We start from the raw sequence: 23,119 nt of genomic DNA, 5'->3' as shown, positions 1-23,119 counted from the left end.
ACGAAAATGGTCAACACTGCTTAGAAATCAGGCAGACGATCGATTCTTCGATTCTCTGGCTTCTTCTCCGAGTCCCCTCCGTCCCTGGGCTGAGGCAATCTCCCGATAGGCTGTCCAGCCTTAAGCCTCCGCTGTCGCAGCGTCGCTGGTATCACTACTAACTTTCTGACTTCCCCCAGCATCAGGCTATCACCTTTCCCCAACCCTTCCTTCAGACTTAAGTCCTTGTGAATTCTTGGATATACGGCAGATTTCCGGGCTGGTCTGCCCATATCTCAACCATTCGGCACCAATCATAAAAAGCAGCAAATAACGAAAAGGCGGCAAAAGCACCGCTCGTGTCCGAGCACGGGGAAGAATTCATTGGGCTCGACTGTTCGAGCAATTGACGATTGCGGATGTCCCAGACTTCCATCACCGGGGCGGCTGGGTCCCAGTCTCGATCTGATTCGATGGTCGATCCAGGTTTCATGGCTGACGAAGGACAATTTGGCGGCCATTCTGGCCCCATGTCGTCTCACCTCTGACTGACTCACCATCGGCGTTAGCCTTTACGTCCAGGACTAAATCCTCGGACGGGTTGACTGACACCGCAGCCTTTCTTGGATCCCGTCAGAGATGTGCTGCCAAGTGGGTGTGACCCTATCCGGAGCGAATAGTACACGTACTTCGGTCTAGCAGTTTCTCTTCTTGCAGGGCTTCAGCCTTCAGAGACATGCCGCTATCAGATTTAAGCCATTACCCAGCTTATCTACTCCGGAAATGTCGATCTTGGCAGTCATAGAGAAAGGTCCGTTATCTTCGCTCTTCCCTGGAACGCCGGACCAAACAGCGGGGTCCGTCCTTGTAATCGTCGGAGTGGCCAACTCCTGTTAAGAGGATTGAGGCACTCGTATTCTGTCTCATTTTTAGTGGCCCACTAGTAGTGCAAAGGTACGGTGACTGACAAGAAAGTCGGACCATGTGGCGGCGAAAATAGATCACGTGCGCCACTCTCCGCTGCGGAATCCCAGGCTCTCCGACTCTGACGCCCTGTCAGTGCCACACCAAACTGCAAGCTTTGCGAAGTGTCAGCGTATCAGACCCACACACGCGATTTCACTCCCTGCGATTATCTTGCTTCCACTTTCGAAGCTTTTTTTCGTCTTTAGCCAACATCATCATGACAGACGTTGCGGCCCTCGAGGCTGAGGTCAAGGAGTTCAAGCTTCAGGTAAGACACCTACCCAATCCACTTGTGGTTCGATACTGACTTTTGCCAGCTTGAAACCGTTCAATCAAGTTTGCAGGTAGACCCAGACAATACGGAATTACAAAGTCTCAAAGCTGAGCTGGAAGAACTTATAAACCTCACTGAAACATCCATCGCCGAATTAAAACCAGCCGCCCCCGCAAAACCCGCACCCGTCGGCAGACCAAAAGGCCCATCAAGAGACGAGTATGCGTCCAACAACAAATCCAACTTTCGCTCTCCAACAGTCGAGCAATCCGAGGAAAGCCCCGCTCCAACACCCGCTTCTTTCTCAGTGAACGAGCATGTGCTTGCGCGCTGGACTTCCGGCGACAACTCGTTCTACCCAGCGCGCATCACATCCATCACGGGCTCCTCCAGCAACCCCGTCTACATTGTCTCGTTCAAGTCCTATGGCACGGTCGAATCTCTGACCGCAAAAGACCTCAAACCCATTTCCAACAGTGACTCGCGAAAACGCAAGGCTGATGGAAGCCCAGGCAGTTCCTCGACGCACTCCCCCGTTCCTCAGCCGCCACACGCGAGCGTCATCTCCGCAGCCGCGGATATAAACCCCGCGTTAGCGACCCAGGCGCGTAAAGAGCCGAGCAAGGCCACCGACGGGCCTGCACGCCCGACAAAGGCCGCGCGCAAGGTCAAGGCTAATAAGGAACTCGAGGAGGGTAAGAACAAGTGGAAGGATTTTGCCAACAAGAGCAAATACGGCAAAAAGAAGGAAAGCATGTTCCGGACCGGCGAGGGAGTGAATGCTCGAGGTATGTTCCCTGTTCTCCCTATATCACACCATTCTAACTCTAGCAAAGTTGGCTTCACCGGTTCCGGACAACAAATGCGCAAAGACCCCACTCGAACTCGCCACGTTTACCAACAGGGAGAAGAAGACGTGTATTAAACTCGACACAGTCTTGGGCTGGCTGGGAGTTTGTTTGTCATGATATACGGCCGTCATATCACATCCTCTTCCAAGTCTTCTCTTATCCTTTTCCAAAAGTCTATGTTTCGTCACTAACCAGATTATCGGTGGCAGATAGACTTCAGTTTTCTTCATGATGATCGGAAAAGAGCCATATATCTTATATCTTCAGTTAAGCTTAATACCATGGCGTTTGTATGGGTACCTGCATCCAGTAATGTACGGCCTCTTTTTACCCTAGACTGTGTACTTGTACAACATCTGCGCGGCCAAGAACAGCAAAAGGGTGGCTGCTAAGCCACCCAAACACTATAGAGAAAGTAAGATGATCACTCACAACAGAGGAAAACAACATTGTATCACCACCTCCCCAGTCTCAGCTATACCATAAACATTCTCGTACTGGTCGCACCTTCTACTCTTACATCGACCAACGGAACTCAAAACAGAAGGAGCGAATACGCTGCAGCTGGGCTAGGGTCGTTCCTTCCTATCCTGTGAGGGGAAGGTACCTAGTCGCGCCTTCCTCACGACTTAAGATGTCCATACAAGGAAGGAACGATCTGTGCCATCCCAGACCTCTATCGGGGAAAGTGCACCCCCGGTCGCTCCTTCCTCACTTGAAAAGAAGAAGCGACCCATGAATGTGCCATTCCTCTTTTAGGAGTGCATCCCCCGTTCTCGGCGAGGTCAGGCCGTGGGGTCGCTCTTTTCGGACCAGCTAAGCCTGGAGGTATAACGCGATGGGGGTAGCTGCACCTTCCCCGTCCAAGTTGGTTGTATGGATGAACATAGAAGGTCAGAGCCGTAGCCCAGGGATAATAGTCGCCTATCTCCTATTACACCTTGTTCCTACCTTGGCCCTTCCTGTTTTCGCATATAACATAGGACAACGAGGTAAGGGAGAGTAAGTACTAGCCCTTAGAGAGTGCGCGATTATGTGGGTGTTTATATTTATTTAGTTCTATTTAATTTTATCTTATTATCTTTTCTTACTCTCCATTGGTTATCTATGGAAGCGCTTGATGAGATCCTCCTGCTGCTAAACTTTCTACTACATTTTCTCGGAGTCTTGTTCCACGCATGAGTACTGCTAGTTCTAGATAGATATATTGTATTATCATCATATATAATACTAACTCTGAGAATAAGTTCATATGCGTGTGATTAGGTTTGTAGCATCGACTTGTTCTAAGCTACCTAGAGGCTAGGGGATACATACTAGTAGGAGATTAGGGCTCCAGTGTCTAGAATAAGCCAAAAAATCCGCCCACCTACCTACCAGCGTCAGGAAGTAAACCATCAGGACAGAGAAGTACTCAACAGTAACTAAGATAATGGTAGACAGACCATGTCCGGAACGAGCTAGGTGAGTAATAACAGTTTTGCTGAGTTGGGTCGGGTGGTTTTCAGCTCAGTCTAAGAGCATTCATCCGTAGTAAGAGAACTGAATAGGTAGTAGTACATAGAGCCTCTCAGAAGAGCCCAGACCACTACTATGGTACTAGAAAAGATAGTACTTTATGAATGAACGCAAAGACGACTCTCGGTCAAGTAAAGAAGAGTACAGATAAAATATGATCAACATCAGGAGTATCGAATCAAAACCAGTCAGGCTGACCGGCAAGCACCAGAACGCCGCGCTCAAATCAAGTCCATAAAGACCCAAACCGTACCGTTTCCGTTTCCATTCGTTCCGATCCATTCCATTTTCCTCCTTTCCTTCCTTCCAAATCAGTAGCAGTCCAATCTGAGATCCGGGAAGACGACTCCAGCCGCCTTGTGTGGTGGCCGTATTCATACAGAAACGTCACGGAAGTGTCATAGTAGTACACAGACAAGAACAAAGAGAAGAGAGGGGAAAAAAAAGAAAAAGGGATGGCTTTTTTTGCTGCTTTTGTGTGTGTGAATGTTTTCATCATCATCGGGCGAACTCCGTCCAGACGGTGTTCAGCCAGCCGGCTGGGACACCAACCTCGGACGGCATAGTCCCTGGTAACTGCGTGTATTCGCTGCCATCAAGGAAGGCGAGGACATCGTCACCGCCAAGGCTTGTGGCCCATAGGCTGTTGAACGTGTCCATGCTGTCTACCGTGACTGGTGGTGACGCGCCGGGGTGGCCGACAGATCCTGGGGGCGGCAGCATCTGGAGATGGTGGGTGGGAGCGGCGGTACTGATAGGCGGGAGGGACTGGGTGTATGGGGGCGGCGGCACTGGTGACCGTGATGGTGCCCACGAGCCGATAGGCTGGAGGCGTGTTCCTGGGGCTGTAGCTGACGTCGCGGGAATCCCATAGGGACTTGTATGTGGGATGGAAGGCAGACTGGGAGGAGAGACGTTTGGGTAGTGGGAATCAGGGTGGTGCTGCATCGCCGGGAGGGAGTAAGGCGACTGGGATTGCAGAGCCATAGTAGGCGGCAGTGGTAGGCTGGGCCGTCGTTCGCCATCTGGACCAGGGAGCGGCAAGCCCGGGCTGTTGACGGGTACCCAGGACTCACGCCGGCCGCCCGCGCCATCCAGCGGGCCGCCCTCACCCATGTCTCCAGGATCACTCCGGACGTGGTTGCTTCCGGCGTCGCTAACATTTGTCATCCGATCACCGTCTTCTTCGTTGCCTGATCCCTCTGGTAGTTGGTCCTCAAAGGTGCCAAACTCGAGGAACAGCTTCTCCAGTAACTTGAACTCTTCCAATCCTGCACCAGGGCCACCTTCACGAACGGGGCGAATGATTCCATTCCCATAATCGAGTGCATCCGGAGGCAGCATGTCCTTGCGGGAGTTGCGCCGAAAGTCACGTTTGACTTTTTGAAAATAGCTATGCAAACGATTCAGAGTACGGAACCAGCCCGCTGCCATTTTAAGACGAGGACGCGTCTCGCGTAAGATTTCCAGTGCCCTGCGAGACTGGACTTGACCGCGCGCGTGATCCCTCACTGGCGATAGGGCTCCATCGAGGTCCATCTGCGGAAAATGTGCAGCGTAGATGCCGATGAAAGCAGCATTGTAGATTGCAAAGCCCACTAGTGGGTTCTCGACGAGTACACCACGTTCTTGGCATGTCACCACCAAGTCCATCAGGTGACGGGCAGCTGCGAAGAGCTCCCGTGCACTATCGCGCCAGAAGCCTTCGGGCATCCCAGTCTTGTCCACCGGCTCATCCAACGGGCCCATCGGTTCTGAACAGCGCACAGGGAGAAAAGGCACATAAGAGCGGTGGAGAACAATAACCGAGAGAAAGTAAAGCACGTGCATGACGGTATAAGGAGGAAGCGTGTTCTTGTACATGATATGGGTATCTGTGTTGCGGGGAGAATACTGCAGATTTCGAGACAGCCCATCACGGAATTCGCCAAGCAATGATCGCAGTCTGTAGAAACGAGAGTCGGAATGCCATGGGGGCAGCTGCTCATTTCTCCGCCCTCCCGCACAAGACCACTTGGCGATACTCCCCCAGACGCGGGTGATGCGAATGACCCGGCTCAAGACCGACTCGTCCGCGCCAATTTCCCACCGCTCGATCTCCTCCTCGGCCGAGTCCTTGCGCCTCGAGACGGGTGACCATGGCCGACCATCGGAACCGTTGTGTTGTACCAGTTTCTCGTCTCCAAACCCACCGATACTCTGGCGGATACTGGGAATCTGGACGCCTTGCGAGCCGAAGCTTTGCGGTCGCCTCGCAGCCGGTTCATTCAAGCGGGACGTTCGTACGCGCTCTCCAAAGGCAAAGGCATTATCACTTGGGAGTTGAATGCCGAGCTCCTTGACTCTGATCATCCGTGGGCGATATTTGCCGCTGCTCAGACAGCGGTCAAGGATGAAACACGCCCAAAATGTACGACGCTTGGTCTCTTGCGCAATTTCATCATCTGATGTTTGTTCTTTCTGCTCTGTAGGACGGTGGCGGATACCAAACATGTCTGCTTCAATCTTTAGGGCTGGTGAACGAGGTGGTGGTGCATCGCGAGAGAATACGTCGTTCTCAAGTTCGAATGGAAGCCCCATAGCCTGAGATAGGCGGATGGCCATTCCGACATATAGCCATGCGCTTTTCCCGCGGCACATACCCCATTCATGCAGAGCGAGCATTAGCAGCGCCTGGACGCGTGTCAGGTCCTGCACGGCAAGACTGGCGCCATCAACGCCGGCCAGCCGGCTGCGCAGCGCAGTCGCATAATATTCCGAGGCAAGAACGGGGTTCGACGGGTTTCCGGGCGACGAAGGAGAGTGGTAGGCGACTAGTTGGGGGTGAAAACGAGCCGTGAGAGCAAGGACTCCCAGCGGGATGAGCGGGTTGGGTTCTGCTTTGGGGGGTGATTGATTCTGGATCTGATCGCGAGAGGGTTCTTGGGGGTTTGGGTTGGGGTTGATGGTGGAGTTGACGTTGACTTTGGTTTCCAGTTGCCTGATCTGGCCCATGAAAGACGCCGGGTGGAGAAAGGGGAGAAGGGTCGCAAAGTGAGACTGGAACAGGTCAAAGACCGCCTCCCAAACCTTGACGGTGAGGAGGGACGAATCAAGCGCGTCGAGGGACGACTTGGATCCATCCCTGCCCGCGGAGGAGGAAAGCCCAACGGCCTTGCGGGAGCGCTGTCTCTTTGGGCTATCCCAATCACCATTGCGATCCTCCCCATCGCCCAAGGCCGCAATGTCTCGTTTGGCAGCGCCACCAACGCCGATCGCGGGCGTGGGGTAAACACAATCACGACCGGTGGATTCGCACGCGCGGCAGGTAGTATCGATGCCGGCATTGACGCATTTGATCTTGCTTCGGCGGCAGCGCGCGCAGGCGATGCTGGACCGCATGGTGTCGACGGTCGTTCAGCACGGGAGACGGGAGACCCGTCTCACCCAAGGGGGGAAAGATGCGAAGTTCGCGAGGGAAGAGCAAGGAGAGCGGAAGACGGGATGTGAACGAATAGAGGGTTCGACGGCTAAAGAGACGGGAAATTGCAGCGGCGACGACAGCGGTCGCAACTCGCAACACGTGTGGGCGTAGCTTCTCCTTCCTTGAGCCAGTGTACTTTTCGTATCCGCCGTATTTCTCCGGTAAAATTCCCCGGGATTCCGAGAGTGACAGGCTTGGTGGCAGGGGGGAATGGAGAGGAGAGGAGGATGGTAAGATTAAGAATGTCTCGCCACAGACTGTTCGCTTGACCGTCAGTACAACATCAACGGCAATCAGGGGAGCGAACGCAGCAGATCATGGGGGCCGTTGCGGACTTTTTTTTTGCTTTTTCCCTGCTGGCCCTTTTTTCTGTGCCGTGTACAAGGCCGGCAGACACGCAGGCAGAGCAAGGGACAGAGGACAGGGGGTAGACAAACAAGAAGCAACACAGCTCGGGGAGAGCGGGAGAGCGCAAGTAAGTGAAGGAGCGGGAGAGGAGTGGACTACAAGAAGGAGCGACAGGAAATGAAAGCGAGAATAATGATAATAATGATAATAATAAAATAAATAATAATGGGAACGCTAATGGGGTGAAATACCTGATCTGGCTGCTCGAAGAGCGGAGTGTGGGGGAAGCGAGTCAGGCGTCGAGGCCCAGAGTCGGGGCACCGGACCGACTGGAGGAAAACTGGAGAAGAGGCGCGAAAGGGGGTCGTGAGGCAAAAGAGAGGGAAAAAGGAAGACTGAGGAAGAGCAGACGGGGGCCGCAGGTCATAAAAGAAGCGAAAAAAGAAACAGTTGACAGGATCGCTAGTTTTCGAGCACAAGAGTCAAGGCCTATCCACAGTGCCATCCGCAATTGCGGAGAGGCCCGACAGCAGCGCAGAGTCCGGAGAATGCGATGGAGCTGGAGAAGTCGACACTAGCGAACAAGCGAAGGCGACGCAGCCAGACCGAGCGGCCGGAGCGTGAATATTGTGGAGCGACTTTCCGAGTGCCGAGAATGTGATTCTCCAAGAAAAAGAAAATGAACAAAAGACCAGTCAGTCCTCGCCCTTAAAAATGCCCACTTTCCGAAGTCTTCCATGTTCCATCCGTCAGATGTTCTTCCGACGGAGAGCAAGTTCTCGCCTGCTGCCAAAGGGTCGGGTTTCATGACTAGCTTTGAGTATACATGCCTCTGGAAACTCTCGTCCCATCCTGCCACCCTCTCATTTCCTGCCCTTCAAGTTTCTCCTCTCGATTGAACTCCGAGACGGACCGAAGAAGCCGGTTACCAACAGCCGTGCTGTGGAACGTCACTTGACCAATTGACCGGGCATTTATTATCATTACATAACTGTGTTCTGTTCTGCTCCGGATCTGGATGTTTCCCGTAGATGCAGTCTCCCGACATGTAAACCGACTGTCAAATCCCGTTCTCACCCACCCCATCCTTCTTTTCAAAAGATTGGAGTAAGTTGAGATAAATGACGAGCACCCCGCGGGGAAGAAGATCCAAGAAAGCCAGATCCAGATCTCAGCTCGTTCTCACGAGCCGCGACACCCTCCAGGTCGGCAGAATACGAAGATTGGCTGGCACAGGCAGAGTGGTTGGACAGGGATTGATTCCCGATCGACACGGCATTGCCTCAACAGACGAGGTTTTGCAGAGTGCAGTCTGCCCGACCGTGACCTCATGTGCAAAAAGAAATCTGGCAAAAAAAGCCCATCCAGCACCGGAACCTTGAATGCCTGTGAGGTCACCAAAGTTGGCCATCCCACCACAAGAGGAAGGCAAACCCACAAGCCGATCGTCGACCGACAAAAGATCGGAATTGACCTCAGCGCGCGCATTGCCGGCAACGGAAGTTCCCCGCGCATTTAACCGGTCCCGAGGCACAAGACCGCCGACCTGACCCCGCAGTCGCTTTTCTGCTGCTCAGCCTCTGTCCCTGGAAACGCTGCTGAGTGCCACCTGCGATGGGATTCGAATCGCTGCCCGGTAGGTAATATCAGCGCTTTTATAGGAGGATTCTCGCCTTCTTATTCATGCGCTTATTTTTTATGCATTATTATTGATCATTCGCAGCGGTGAGCTCACCCACAAGGGCCAGAGATTACATCCCGATCATTTTTCCCCTGCTCTCCACATTTTCTTCTTGGGACGTCTGTTCCTCCCGTTGATTTTGCCGTGGCATTTTGACGGACGGTGGCTCGCCCGCTCAACCGTTACACTGCTAGTCTCGCTAGGTAACCTCACGAGTCGCTCGGGGTTTCCCGGAGAATGTCCGAACTCTTTCTCGTGGATTTCTTCTCCCCGTTCTCAATGCAGTAAGCATAACCGCCACCATGCTCTGACGAAAAGAAGGGCGGGCAAGGAGGGTGATACAACCGCCATGTTCATTCTCGTCTACGTCTCATCTGGTCGGTACGGCTAGACGCAGTACCGACTGGGCGAACATAGCGCAGTGCGCTCTGCTCAACCGACGAATCGCTGGTCTCTTAACACCCCGTATTAATCGATCTGCTAGCTGAATCCTGGTCGGAAGACGAAAGACGAGTGTGCCTAGTCGCGGTACAAGCCAAGTCCTTTCCGTCCGAGCTGTCCAGGCCTGACGAGACGTGCCTGCCTGACAAGCTGCCGAACTGAATGTGATTCCGGTGATCGATGCGAGGTCACCTTGCTTTGTGTGTGGTGAGAGCACTTGTGTGATAACGATTTATTTTCCTTTTTTTTTTTCGTGCTCTGGTTCTTCTTTCTTTTATGAACTCGCAAATATTGCTTTTCTTCTTCCGCGAAGGACGAGACTGGGTTGCCCTGAGGGGACTACAACGTCAGAACACCCTCAGATACCATATCCCGAGGTTCCGCCGCGTCTATCCGGGGAGTAGACTGAGATTTCCACCATCCATGCCCGTCGAAATCGAGGGTCCCAAATCCATCTCGGTCGCGGGGAGGGTAGGTCGCAACTGACCAGGTAGGCCTCAAGCTCGCCGCTATAGCCCCGTGCCTCTGTTATCATCATCAAGCTTCCAGCAGAACCACCCGACATCCGCGATGGGAAAGCAATGCAATGATGCAGTGCCATCGTCCCGTTCCAGCCGCGGACGGATCAGAAGTCCTCGGAACTTGACCCCCTCTCTGCTAGTCCCAACCCCGGAATATCTGGCCTATAAGGAACGGCATAGATCAGATGCAGGTGCAAATGCGCATGGGTCTGCCTGACTGTCTGGGATTTGTCCAATGATGGTCCTTGCCTTGTTAGTTTGAGTTTGGTCGTTCGTGTCAGAATAGGTTTGTCAGAGGTACAGTCTTGGTCTCCGAAGGTCAGAGCGGCTTCTTCAGGTTGAGGCTGCCCTTACGCTACAGCGGGGACGAAAGGGTCTTGCACGTGAATTGGTAGAGTGGGAGTGGAATTTTGGGACCGGGTTGAGGCGATGAATTTTGACAGGTACGGGAGACAGTGGCGACGAGTTTCACCTTGCAATCCAGATGCCTCGTCTCCTTGCCCTGCCCCGGGGACTACCAGGCTTGAGGTGATACACAACCAAATACCGAGTTTCGCGGAACCAGGCAGGCTTCGGCAAAGCATGCGTAGACAGAAACAAAGCACTCGGGTATAGATACCGCGAGCACCGGGCTCACTTAGGTCATGGTCCTTGACGGTGTCATACTCGAAACTAGGCTTTCAACTCCATTCTCCGTCCACAATTTCCGCCTTCTCCAACTCGTTACGGGGTTAGTAGGTAGGCAAGTATGATTCAACTCGACCTCGTGACGTCGGACACACCACTGCCAGCCGAACCTTTAGCCTCGCCGGCATTCTCAAACAGGGCATCCCAGTCGTCCATCGTCTGATCCGGTGAACCCCACGCGCCCGGGATTAGACTGGACATCACTGTACTTCGCTGCGCTGGGGTAAAAATGTTAAAAGTCACTACTACCAGGCTGGGGTGAGCTGGAGTCTGGTATTGGACAGACTAGGGTTGCATTGAACCAAACCACACCAAAGCCGAGGGAGGTTCAATGGCTGGCCCATGCGACGGACTGCCCTTCAGTGCCATCTGCCAGTGCCTCCCACGGCCCATGGATGGCATGCATGGCGTATGGTTGGGTTTGTGAAGGAGGTTTCCCCGGTCCCAAAGCTCGCTTCGGAGTCTGATTTGTGGAGAAGTGTGATGAGTTACAACCACATGGCCGTGGAAACCTTACCCTTCCGCTCGCTATTCTGGGACCTTTTTTTTCTGGGCGATAAGTTGGAGGACCTCGGGTTTACTTTACGTCAACTCAACTGAAGACTCGGAATTTCCGCACAGTGTTCAAGTCGCCCCAGCGAAAAATAAAGCGGCATTCCCTCCGTCCGGGTCCTGAATATTTACCCGATTAGCCTGGAGCCATCTCGGTCGCGCCGTCGCGGCTCCATCACCAGTGAAATTGAATGGCCAGCCCCGACGCTGCCCCGTTAGTACTAACTGCTGGAAAGACTCCACTCGGGGGAAATGCCCGTCGGAGAATCTGCGGACGTTTGATTCAATCAGATGGCAGTTTTGGGTTCGCGAATGAATGAATCTCGCGGTGGACGGTTGCGTGTTGTTTGTCGGCTATTGACTTTGCTCGGAGAAATTCCCGTCCACTTAGCTACAGTTGCCGGTTGCTGTTTAGCCACCAATCTACCTCGACGTTTGAAGAGCAGAGGGAAGGAGTAATAAATAGCAGTCGCAATATAAAATCCCAGTACAATTTAAATTGATCAATGTCTCGGTCCCGGGCTCAGTCTTGTCTTGTCTACCAAGAAGCCAACGTAGAAAATAAGAAAAGAGGAATGAATAGGCGGTTTGAGTCGATCAACCATAGAACCTGCGCGAGTTAGTAATGGCACTTCCCTGGTAGGTAAATGTTCGTTTGGTGCTGTTCAACTCACCAAGCAGCTAGTGCTATAATCAAATACATCATCATCAAGAGGACGCCTTCGAGCCAGTGCGACTTTCCGTCGGCGATGAGGTAGTTGACCTTGTATGGTTAGCGAGCGATACACATGACCAGGGGCCTGAGACTGCGGTTGGCGCTCGAGGAATTCTTACCAGTAGCACGGATACGAAGAGCAGGATCACTTGAAAGGCGTCAAAGTCGAGTGTCTACCATCGTTAGCAGTGTCCCTGACTTTCGTAGCCATGTCAACGACAAGAACGCATACCATATCATCTTTGCCTGCAATTTGTTAGCTCAAGTCCTGCTTGAGATGAAAATAGTAGACTTACCCATAATCCAGCCGAGCACTACAATAAGTGGTAGCACCAGCAGTGCAATCTGCATGCTTGAACCCACTGCAACTCCAATAGCCAAGTCCATCTTGTCCTTGATCGATACCGTCACCGCCGTAGCGTGCTCGGCCGCATTACCGACAATGGGGAGTAGAATCAGACCGACAAATGTCTTTGAGATACCACTGCCTTCCTCCGTCAGAGCGTCGATCGAATCAACCTAGCAAAGTTAGTCATCTGTTCGCATCAGTCGCAAAAAAGGAAAAGTAGGAATACCATGAACTCTGCGCAGATCCCAACAAAAGCCGTAGAGATGCATAGTGTCAGTATAGCCACGAACACACTGAGCTGCGGCTCTTCAACCTCATCATCCGGATTCTGCATGGACACTTGATGCGAGCCAGCCATCGCCGCAGACATGTGACCAATCTGTGCGATGCCCCGGCTGGCGTCGCCTTCTGACACTTTCTGGCGTCTCTTCTCAGACTTTTGGCTTGGAGCATTATAGATATCTGTGTGTGACTTGAGTTGAAAGAAGAGGTAGCATCCGTACACGACCAACATCATGATACTAGTGCCTATACAGGGTGAGAAGGTGGTCTTGAACTTTTGAGCAGATACGTACCTCGAGAAAGTTGTGCAATCTTGGACGTATTGGCTAGATTTGTTAGTGATTGAATCGATGCTTTGAAGGGTTTCACATACCATCGGACCAGGCGTCAAAAGCCGTTGGGATGATCAAGCACCCTACTGACAGAGCAAGAAGGCTAGCTGCTGTCTGCGCTACGACGGGGTTGAAGTGTTGTTCGAGGCGGTTTACGCCACCGAAGAAGAAGCACATGCCTAGAACGAGGAGAAGGTTGGAGAGCATACTTCCGATCAGAGAAGTCTGTACAATGAGCGTTTCGTCATGGACCAGGGCAATAATGGCCACAATCAGTTCGACCGCGTTTCTATAAGACCGAGTGTGAGCGCAGATTTGAGATGAGGTGACGAGGCAACAAGCAACTTACCCGAAACTGGCATTCAACAACCCGCCAATTGTCTCTCCAGTTCTGCAGCCTGTTAGCACCTGTTTATATTGATGATTCGCCATTCCTACCGTAATGCTATTTCCTCGGTGGCGTAGCTCAGCATGGCTGCCAATGGGCTGTACCTGTTAGCCGAGTCATCTATCGGGATTGAGAAGCGTACATGATGGCGATAAAGTTGACCACAAAGACAGCGACTGGGTCAACATCGACATAGTTCAACGCAACTAAAGCTGTTAGCAAGTCCAGAATGCTGCATTGATGGCAACCTACTTCCAACAGGCGCAGCAAGAAGCAAGACGTTGATCCATGAGTTCAAGACAGTAGCTTTGAACTGCCCCACGGCAGTAAACTTTTGCTTATCAACCGGTGCATCTGCTGCCGACGCTTCGATCTCTTCCCCCCCGGACCGATTTCCAAGCCCTAGGAATCCCTTTCTCTTTCTAGGTTTGCTGCTGGATTCGCTTACAGATTGGTCACGGTTCGATACGTTGATCGGCTCATTGCTGCGCATCGACGGCTCCGGCTCAACTTTTTCCAGAGTGCTTTCAGGCCGAGCTGTGTCTGTGGTCGTGGGTCGCGTGGGAAACGTGTCTGCGTGAGTCGGTCCCTCTAGCCCTTCTCTCATTTCTCTGTTGCGCTGTATCTGTTCCGAAGGGGCTATCGCGCCGGCAGTGGGAAATTGCGTTAATCGGTTCTCAAGCTGGATAGAACTCGTCCGTCGTGGGCGTCTGCGAAACTTCTTGAATGGATTATGGGTTGTTGGTTCGCCTTCATGGTCGTACCATGCGGATCTTCGGGCTTGACTTTTGTAGATATCTGACGGTAATCAGAAAAAGAAAAGATAATGGTGAAATCTATACTCACGCATCTTGATAGGACAGTCAACTCACGGCTATACCTGTAGCAACGTCAGAACTAGCCTGGGTGAATGAGATTGATATAGAAAAGTAGATGTTGATGGCGCAGCGGTTGAGCCACACCCATAGGCATACGTCCCGGCCGTACGACGATGACAGCATTTTGGGTAAAAGGCACAGGAAATGGACGAATGATAGCTGAGAATGGGCTTACTCTGACTGGACCCTTTTGAGGCGCCTGATGGACAAGTGTGGCTGAAAGACTTAGCCTGGGGTAACTCTTGGTTATGTTGCAGCCTGGAGCTCGTTGCACTCAAAAGGAAAGACGAGGCTGGGGAGGTGCAACTTGCAAAAGGTGAATCAGAAAAGGGGCTAGGGGTTCGGCCGGTGTGGGACACGTTGTTGAGAGATTTTTACAGGAAACGGACAAATAATAATTTGGACGATCAAAGGAAACTCAAAAGTGTCTGTCCAGGCGAACCTTGAAGAGCAAAAGTTCAAAAAAGCAGTTGGCGGAGAGAGAGCCTGCCAGCAAGCCAAACTTCGTCATTCTAAAAATTCCCTGACATCAAACTTCATCAGAGTCTGCAATCGCATTGTTTTGCTTGATCGGCCTCGTGCAGACTCCAGAACGCTCTGATCGCCGCTAAGATTTCATGGCGAAGCTTTGCCCATCTTGGCATACTGCGTCAAGAATCTTGGATCAAAGGCGCTTGCACCTCAGCAGGGGATGAGAAATCTTTCCTTTGACTGGCCATCCTCATCAAACGGCCGCCAGCTGGGCTCGTCTCATTGGCTCAGCCAGTGTGGCTATGCAGCTCGCATATAAAGTGATGTCACAAGCCATCAAAATCGCAGAGACCGATGCAAAGATGCAAGGAGACTCTTTGAGGCTTTGATCCAGTCAGCACTGATCAAAGTGATGGATGCAAGGCAGTAACTCGCGATTAACTGAAGGCTTTCCAATTGAGATATCCTGCTTTGTTTATAGCGGCCCCGTGGTCGCAGCGAATAATGGATTCCGAAATCTTGAAACCTGGAGTGGGCTCAGGTGGCCATCCAGTGGCACCCTTCAATCCAGTCTTCCAGCAGGTGCGACCGGGCGCCCGACTCAAATGATTGTTCCTACCAATCCTTGATAAGTCTTTAAACTATTGAGGTAGGATTAAGCGTGAGCATTACAACGCATTTACTTCTACCCAAGACCACAAGCATTATTAGCAGAAAACAAGACATACCAAGTCACTGGGCGCATGTAAGATACCAGTATTGCATGTGTATTTACAGTAATAACCGTATTTGGTAACAGGGGCTCGTCCCTAGAACCAATCAGCAGTTAAGACCAGGCTCTAGTTTCAGATATTCTTAGCAGCTGACGTTGCGGACCACATCCGGCCACACTCCTCTTGCTTGTGCCTTGTCGCTCTTGGCTGTGTCTTGGAAGTTCTGGGCTACATAGGAACTGTATAATGATGCTATCTGATGTCCTGACAGAGAAAAGAGGATACTTGCGGTGAGTGTGCGAACAGATTCGGACACAGAGCGCTCCCGTAGACCCTACATAAGGGGACTGGACCCTCAGGGACTCCAGGGACCCCTGGGCTCCAATTGAGGGTTCTCTCAGGGACAGCAAAAATTAGTGAGAATCTTGTAAGGCCCCTGTATTTACAAACCACTTTCCAGTGGCCTCTTGCTTGCCGGCGGTTCCATATCTAACGAAACCTCCTTTCTTCCAACCTTCGCCTTTTCTTCTTTCTTTGCTCCTGCCTCTTGATTATTTCGTGTCCATCTTCTTCCGCTCATCCAGACGGCTACGTGTACGTGCCGTCAGTCATTCGTTGACCTCATATTTAAGCCTACTTCCTCCTGCTTCGTTTTGGGAGAAGTGACCGTCATTAAAGATCTTCGTGATCAACGACTGATTTTCAGATCATCCGTTCTCGACACTCGTTCTTGGCTACATTTCTAATCCACCATGAAGTTCTCCTCCGCCCTCGCCGGTGCAACTCTCCTTGCGAGCAGCGCCCTGGCGGCCGACCTGCCCGTCATTACTACAAAGGTGGGCTACCCGGTCGCATCAACCTCTGACCTTGCTAACAGTCAGTCGCGTAGGGCAACAAATTCTTTTACTCCAACAACGGCACCGAGTTCTTTATCCGCGGTGTCGCCTACCAGCAGGAATACAGCGCCAATGGGACGACCGCTGAAAACGAGCACTACAGCGACCCTCTGGCTGATGACTCGAACTGCGAGCGTGATATCCCCTACCTCAAGGAATTGCGCACCAACGTTATCCGTACCTATGCCGTGAACCCTGAAAAGAACCACGACCGCTGCATGGGCCTCTTGGCGGACGCTGGCATCTACCTCATCACGGACCTGTCTTCCCCCGCCGAATCCATCAACCGCGCCGACCCCGAGTGGAACATTGATCTGTACAACCGATACACCAGTGTTGTGGATGCTTTTGCCAACTACACCAACGTCATTGGTTTCTTTGCCGGTAATGAGGTCGCCAACAACAACACCAACACCGACTCGATTGCGTTTGTCAAGGCTGCCGTGCGTGATATGAAGGCCTACATCAAGAAGAACCACCGTGAAACTCTCGTTGTTGGATACGCCACCGATGACAACGCCGAGCTCCGCGAAGATATGAAGGACTATCTGATTTGCGGTGACGAGGAGAGCCGCATTGACATGTTCGGTTACAACATCTACGAGTGGTGCGGTGAGTCGACTTTTGAAAAGTCTGGCTACAAGGACCGTACCGAGGAATTCAGCGACTACCCCGTTCCTGCCTTCTTCTCCGAATATGGCTGCATCGAACCCCGTCCTCGTACCTTCTCCGACGTTCCCGTCCTCTTCGGCCCCAAGATGAACGACGTCTGGAGCGGTGGTATCGTCTACATGTACTTCCAAGAGGCCAACGACTATGGTCTTGTCGAAATCAACAACAACAAGGTCGAGACTCAGGATGACTTCTCCTACCTGTCTTCACAGATGCAAAAGGTCACCGCCACCGGGGTCAACAGCAAGACCTACACTCCCACCAACACCGCGATCCCAACCTGCCCTACCGTCAACAAGGCTTGGGAAGCCAGCGAGGACCTTCCTCCTTCTCCCAACGCGCAACTCTGCTCCTGCATGGACAGCACCTTGACCTGCAAGGTCAAGGACTCGGTTGACGCTGAAGAGTACGGCGAGATCTTTGACTACATTTGCGGTCTCGAGGGTGGCAAGTACTGCGCCGGCCAAAAGGCTGATGCGTACAACGGTACATACGGAGCGTACAGCGTCTGTACCTCCAAGCAGAAGCTCTCCTTTGTCATGACTCAGTACTACAAAGGACAGAACAACGCTGCCGACGCCTGTGACTTTGACAGCCGTGGTGAGGTCGTCGAGGCTTCTGACAGCAGCGACAGCTGCAGCAGCCTGCTTGACCAGGCTGGTGAGAGCGGCACCGGCAATGTCACCACCCCCGAGGGCGGTGTTGGAGGCAACCCCAACTCTGATTCTGATTCTTCTTCGTCCAGCGAAACCTCCGAGGGTGCTGCCGGTCTTGCTGCTGCCCCCATGGCCGTGTACGTTGGCAAGTGGCAGCTCGGCGCCTACATCATGACCAGCATGATTGCCGGTGTCGGTATGCTTTTGCTGTAGATGGGTGGATTTTTAGGTGTGATTTGATCATGTTACGCTGCGTTCCTGTATTGATTTGAGCTTTATCTTCGTACATAGTACATAAATGTCAGTTTCTAGATTTTCAAGTCTGTCGATCTGCCCTATCCTGGGTACCGTAGGGGCTTGGCCTGGAATGCCGAGTCTCGATGCTTGCGTAGTCTTGGACTCGAGTATGTCAAATCACCACGCAAACCTATCTCAAGGGAGTAGTCCTACTAATATTTAAAGAGACTCAGATGACGCGGAAACATGGCTATACTTATCTGCCCCGAGCCCGCCGTGGATGCCGAAGCCAAAGTCGCAAATCTAGTTCGGCGATGCAACTTTTGACCGAGGACGGAAAAGAATCCGCCATGGTCTGTTGGATTCATGCCTAATCGATATAAAAACAAACCAAACCACCAAGCTAATCCTGGTCTTCCTCTCCAATTCACCTTCCGGAACCTAGTCATCATGGACCCCGACCCCGAAAAGTCCCTCCCGCAAACGGGGACAGCAACCCCAAACTCAACCTCACCACTCCAACAAAAACTCGCCTCGTCCCCCGCTCACTCCGCACCCCAATCATCTGGCTACTCCCTGCCCCGATGGCGCAAATCCATAATCCTCTTCACCGTAAGCTGGATGGCCCTCGCCGTGACCTTCAGCAGCACATCGCTTCTCCCCGCAACCCCCGAAATCGCCTCCGAGTTCCACACAACGCCGGAGATCCTGAATGTCATGAACGCCGGCGTGCTGCTCGCCATGGGATTCTCGACGTTAATTTGGGGGCCGCTGCGAGTGCTTTTGGGCCGGCGGCTCAGCTATAACATTGCTGTGGGCGTGTTGGTTGTTTGTTCCGTGTGTACTGGTGCAGCCCAGAATATGGCGATGTTTACCGTCTTTCGTGTGCTCGGCGGGTTGACGGGGACGAGCTTTATGGTTATGGGGCAGACGGTGCTGGCGGATATTTTTGAGCCGGTGCGTCTCCCGTTTTTGGCCAGAGAAGAAATCAATTGGACTGACAAGTGACATGTATAGGTAGTTAGAGGAACAGCAGTGGGATTTTTCATGCTAGGGACTGTCGCCGGTCCTGCTATTGGTATGCAATCCTCCAGCTATAGAAAGGTTTGACATGCTAACTGGGTGTATAGGACCCTGCATCGGCGGCGTGATTGTCACCTTCGCAAGCTGGCGCAACATCTACTGGCTACAAACCGCCATGGCAGGTCTCGGCCTGATCCTCTCTCTCCTCTTCGTCCCCGAGATCGAAGAAGAAATTGACCCTGACGCTGCTATTGACTCCAGTAGTGGGGCCGAAAAGAAGAAGAACAAGAAGCAGATTACCATGCGCTATATACTCCACGTCTTCAATCCACTCCCAGTCTTCAAGCTCTGGCTCTATCCAAATATGTTCTTTTCCGTACGTCCACCCTTACACCACTCCAAACAGAGAATGGCACCTACTAAAGCGAGAAACACCAGTTCCTAACCTGCGGCCTCCTCTCCACATTCCTCTACGCCCTCCTCTCCAGCGCGCGCACAATCTTCAACCCACGCTTCAACCTAACCTCCGCCCTCGTCTCAGGCCTCTTCTACCTTGCCCCCGGGTCGGGCTTCCTCATCGGCTCCGTCCTCGGCGGCCGTCTGGCAGACATGACTGTACGCCGGTATATCAAGACGCGCGGGTTCCGGCTCCCGCAGGACAGGTTGAATAGCGGGCTCGTGATGCTCTTCCTTGTTCTGCCCGGCGCGACGCTCGTCTATGCGTGGTCGTTGCAGGAGGAGAAGGGGGGCATGGCGCTGCCCATTGTGGCGGGGTTTGTGGCTGGTGTCGGGTTGATGGGCAGCTTTAATGGATTAAATACTTATGCTGCTGGTAGGATATCTTTCCTTAGGGGCCCATCTTTGTGTCCTGCTCTATGGACGAGTTTGCTAATGTGGTTCTGCGTTGTAGAGGCTCTCCCCTCCCGTCGCAGCGAGGTTATTAGCGGAAAGTATATCATCCAGTATACATTCTCTGCGGGGGCGAGTGCGCTGGTCGTGCCGGTGATTGATGATATTGGGGTTGGATGGACGTTTACCATTTGTATGTTGCCCATGTTCCCTTTTTCCTACTCTCTCCCTAGCTTGTCTTTCTTGAAAAGACATTCTATCCTTTACTTTGAGGTTGGGGCTATGAACTAATAAATCGGCTTGATACAGCTGCATTCATGACGCTTACTGGAGCTGTGCTGGTCGTAATGATTGCGCGGTGGGGGATTGAGATGCAGCGGTGGGTGGAGAGGAGGATTCCGCTTGAGAAGTGATCGAATGGTTTCACCTCAAAATATCCATTGGGCGTGCGTTGCGTTGGCTATTTTGGAGCGAGCGCTGGGTTTTTTTTATCGTAACCCTTACTGGATACCCCATAGACACGATACATATTTCATAGATCACATATATAGACAAAGATAGACCTTATATAATTATACATCAGCATGACTTCATATCTCAGGAAAACTCATGTCCTGAATATAGATTTTCTGCCTCATTCATAAATGCTTCCACTGGATGCAATAACCCTAGATCTAGGTCTGACTGTGCAAGAAAGTCCTGCATTGTTGGCTCCATAAACGCCATTGCGGTCGTGAAGCCGCCTGGAAGCTCGCGTGCGGTCAGGGGATCCTCCTGTCCCAGTGCTTGCCCTGAGCTAGAGCTTGGGCCTGGCTGCGCGTATCGATATCCTGGATTCATGAAGTCTTGTTCAGGAGCTAGGATTGCACCAGATGTTGAGTCTGCCTGTGCGGTGGTTGTGGCCGAGGGTTCCACAGATGCAGATGTGAATGCGACGTCTATTGCGGCTGTTGCAACGGAAGATGGTCGTCTGCGAATGTCATCAGGCTGTCGTTCCGCGCGGTAGCGATCAAGACATTTCTTGACATGTTTGAGATTGTGGTAGAACTCCGAGGCGGCTAGGTTGCCGTTCTCGCTCATCGATGAGAGCACTTCAATGCCTGTTTCAAAGGCTCCTATATCCGCAGGACTGCCGATGGGGAGGAAACTTGACATGGCGAGGGCGATACACGAAGAAAACAGGTAGTGGGCGTGAAAGTAGCCAAATACCGGCAGGGAGCCATTGATCCACTTGGTTAAGATGAGGGAGTGTGAGTGGCGCGCGGCATGGATGCAAGCTTCTCCTAGGGTTAAGACGGGTTGTGAAATATTCTCTCCTGGTCCTGCGTCTGTGTTTCGGCGAGCGTCGTTGAGTTTGAAAAGGTGGAGTAGGGTTGGTCGGGTGGTGAGGATGACGCACTATTCGAGTTACTTCTGTAACCAATTTGATTAGACTGGGAGAGAACGTACCTGATTAAATGCAAGGTGTATTGATGTGATGTGCTTTCGGTTCATTTCAGGCTCATCAACATTCAACCGTAGATGCTCAGGGAGCGTGTCCACCCAGTTCTTCAGCGCCTTCAACAGCTTTTGCACCCGCTGTAAGAACGTCTCGCTGTATTTGCGTCGACTGTATACCTGCGCGGTTGTGTCGCCCACTATACGAGCGAGCTTTATGTTAGCTTGGATGAACTCCGCGTCCGAAAACTGCTCCTCATAGAGGGGCGTTGGCGAAATTGCCGACGGCATATCGAGATGGATATCATCGTCCAGTATCTGTGACGGTAGGCCCATCTTCGACGCCCACATGCGGTCAAATATGTAAATTGTCCACCAGATGCGCACTCGGTGCTGACGTTCCACCGGATCACTGCACTGAGACTCGGGAATGTTATGATTCAACCCTATGCACAAACCCAGCCGCATGGCACTCCCAATTAAAACGTACGCCGAGTGCCGTCGGTTCAGATAGTACGAAAAGAGGGACTACCCAATTAGCACAATACTTTCTCGGTAGAAAGAGACGTACCAGTAACAACAGCGTCTCTAGATGCGTGATGCTAGTTCTCTCGGGCAGCACTTGTACCAAGCTCAGCGAGCGGGCAAAGTACGAGGTGCCAGGAACCCTTGAGCCAGAGGACGGCTCACTTCTCATAGAATAAGCCTCACCAAATGCAAACAGAGCGAAAAACTTGCACTGATTGACCGTACACCCAAAATCTTCGGTTCTGTATATCTCTTCCAGCTTCTCTAGGGTGGACTTGCGCAGGAGAACATGATAAATACAACTGATTTGCTGCAGCGCAATCTTAACAAGCAGTCGTGCCTGCTGAAGAGTCGGCCATCTAATCTCGTTTGCATTGGCGGCAGCGATATTTTCTTCTTTCACATACTGGGTGCGGCGAATATGGGCTGTGGCACTACTCCCCGTCAGAAGCTGGCGAAAGCGAGTAGCAAACGCAGTACAGGCCGCTTCGCCAACAAAGATTGGTGGCGCTGAAGGGTCATAGGCATGAAACCATGCCTTATCACCGATCAATGGATTCCGAACACTGGTGTTGCCCTCATCCGGTGTTTCTCCTGCGGGCCGAGACAGTTCGGGGTTGGTGCTCCCATCGGCTTGGTCTTGTTCGGGGGTGTTGGCCGAGGAGCCCGACTGCTCCTTCAGGCGTCGATTTTCGGTCAAGATCTGCTCTAGATAGCTGTAGTCGATTAGCACCTAGATCGCGTTGAAATTCGACCGGATTAAACTACCTTTCGCTGACTTTGACTTGGCGGTCCCGTGCAGGGTACCGACAGTCATCGGCACAACCGACAGCTCGACACTTAGCACAAGGCTGGCCACCGGAGCATTTGATCTTATGGGAATGACATCGTTCGCAACTAAAGACAACTCAGTATGTTTTCAGGGCTAATGTCGCGAAACTTGGCCCTCGACGTACGCAATGATCTTCCTTCGCTTCAAAGCTTCACCGACCGAGTCGGGTGTTCTGTTGTGTTTTCTGCGATTCATGACCCATACTGAGTCATACAGTGTCGGAGAATAAAAGTCAATGAATTGCTTCGGACTGGATTTGTTGGGGGCCTTCAAGCTTGAGAGTGCAGTTTAGCAAAGGTGACAGTGGCGTTGGTCGGCGTTTTGACTCTTCGCCGAGCTGAAGCTGGGCCGGGACCCATCGGCGATTAGGCCTAGCTACTTTGGATGTCCATATACGAAAGTACGACGCAGCATCTGGCATACTAAGAACCTGATACCTACCACTAGTAGGTAGTCATTTGATTCTAAATTTTCTTTGAACGTATGAGGAGCTGTCATATCAGGCCTAATCTGTGGAGCCAATAATATCTCATTAAGCTTCGGTTGTATTTGCATAGGGATTGCACAATGGAAAATATAT

The 23,119-nt window shown here is 52.2% G+C and overlaps 7 protein-coding genes across 7 annotated transcripts; 4 read left to right on the top strand and 3 right to left on the bottom strand.

The window, feature by feature from the left end:
* The first annotated feature begins 837 nt into the window (after positions 1-837).
* Positions 838-2,557, top strand: BJX68DRAFT_121912 (uncharacterized protein). The gene is made up of 4 exons (XM_071036132.1): positions 838-1,213; positions 1,263-2,007; positions 2,056-2,218; positions 2,280-2,557. The coding sequence occupies exons 1-3, from the start codon at positions 1,163-1,165 to the stop codon at positions 2,142-2,144; spliced, it is 885 nt and encodes a 294-aa protein (XP_070897359.1). The 5' UTR covers positions 838-1,162; the 3' UTR covers positions 2,145-2,218; positions 2,280-2,557.
* On the top strand, positions 2,435-3,109 carry BJX68DRAFT_240471 (uncharacterized protein). The gene has a single exon (XM_071040686.1). It carries the CDS (start codon positions 2,909-2,911, stop codon positions 3,074-3,076), a length of 168 nt encoding a protein of 55 aa, XP_070897358.1. The 5' UTR covers positions 2,435-2,908; the 3' UTR covers positions 3,077-3,109.
* Positions 3,110-3,451: 342 nt separating this feature from the next.
* Positions 3,452-7,580, bottom strand: BJX68DRAFT_240470 (putative C6 transcription factor). Its single transcript, XM_071040685.1, has 3 exons — positions 7,387-7,580; positions 6,658-7,308; positions 3,452-6,568 (listed from the first exon to the last, which is right to left on the bottom strand). The coding sequence occupies exons 2-3, from the start codon at positions 6,912-6,914 to the stop codon at positions 4,087-4,089; spliced, it is 2,739 nt and encodes a 912-aa protein (XP_070897357.1). The 5' UTR covers positions 6,915-7,308; positions 7,387-7,580; the 3' UTR covers positions 3,452-4,086.
* Positions 7,581-11,603: 4,023 nt separating this feature from the next.
* Positions 11,604-14,659, bottom strand: BJX68DRAFT_121600 (hydrogen/calcium exchanger domain-containing protein). The gene is made up of 14 exons (XM_071036131.1): positions 14,401-14,659; positions 14,194-14,227; positions 13,600-14,145; positions 13,490-13,553; positions 13,398-13,445; positions 13,309-13,350; positions 13,001-13,248; positions 12,921-12,953; positions 12,572-12,873; positions 12,293-12,515; positions 12,229-12,242; positions 12,116-12,169; positions 11,956-12,044; positions 11,604-11,891 (listed from the first exon to the last, which is right to left on the bottom strand). The coding sequence occupies exons 2-14, from the start codon at positions 14,195-14,197 to the stop codon at positions 11,879-11,881; spliced, it is 1,680 nt and encodes a 559-aa protein (XP_070897356.1). The 5' UTR covers positions 14,198-14,227; positions 14,401-14,659; the 3' UTR covers positions 11,604-11,878.
* A 981-nt stretch (positions 14,660-15,640) lies between these two features.
* On the top strand, positions 15,641-17,953 carry BJX68DRAFT_240466 (glycoside hydrolase family 72 protein). The gene is made up of 2 exons (XM_071040684.1): positions 15,641-16,245; positions 16,299-17,953. The coding sequence occupies exons 1-2, from the start codon at positions 16,162-16,164 to the stop codon at positions 17,844-17,846; spliced, it is 1,632 nt and encodes a 543-aa protein (XP_070897355.1). The 5' UTR covers positions 15,641-16,161; the 3' UTR covers positions 17,847-17,953.
* Positions 17,954-18,217: 264 nt separating this feature from the next.
* On the top strand, positions 18,218-20,302 carry BJX68DRAFT_240465 (putative MFS transporter). The gene is made up of 6 exons (XM_071040683.1): positions 18,218-18,827; positions 18,888-18,948; positions 19,001-19,269; positions 19,332-19,725; positions 19,804-19,935; positions 20,052-20,302. The coding sequence occupies exons 1-6, from the start codon at positions 18,237-18,239 to the stop codon at positions 20,153-20,155; spliced, it is 1,551 nt and encodes a 516-aa protein (XP_070897354.1). The 5' UTR covers positions 18,218-18,236; the 3' UTR covers positions 20,156-20,302.
* On the bottom strand, positions 20,303-22,818 carry BJX68DRAFT_240459 (transcription factor domain-containing protein). Its single transcript, XM_071040682.1, has 5 exons — positions 22,664-22,818; positions 22,476-22,604; positions 21,751-22,423; positions 21,192-21,707; positions 20,303-21,140 (listed from the first exon to the last, which is right to left on the bottom strand). The coding sequence occupies exons 1-5, from the start codon at positions 22,732-22,734 to the stop codon at positions 20,340-20,342; spliced, it is 2,190 nt and encodes a 729-aa protein (XP_070897353.1). The 5' UTR covers positions 22,735-22,818; the 3' UTR covers positions 20,303-20,339.
* Between the last annotated feature and the right edge of the window lie 301 nt (positions 22,819-23,119).

This window comes from Aspergillus pseudodeflectus, assembly GCF_044049435.1.
Source record: "Aspergillus pseudodeflectus strain CBS 756.74 chromosome Unknown BJX68scaffold_31, whole genome shotgun sequence".
Taxonomy (NCBI): domain Eukaryota; kingdom Fungi; phylum Ascomycota; class Eurotiomycetes; order Eurotiales; family Aspergillaceae; genus Aspergillus; species Aspergillus pseudodeflectus.
This window is presented reverse-complemented; position numbering and strand designations above follow the sequence as displayed.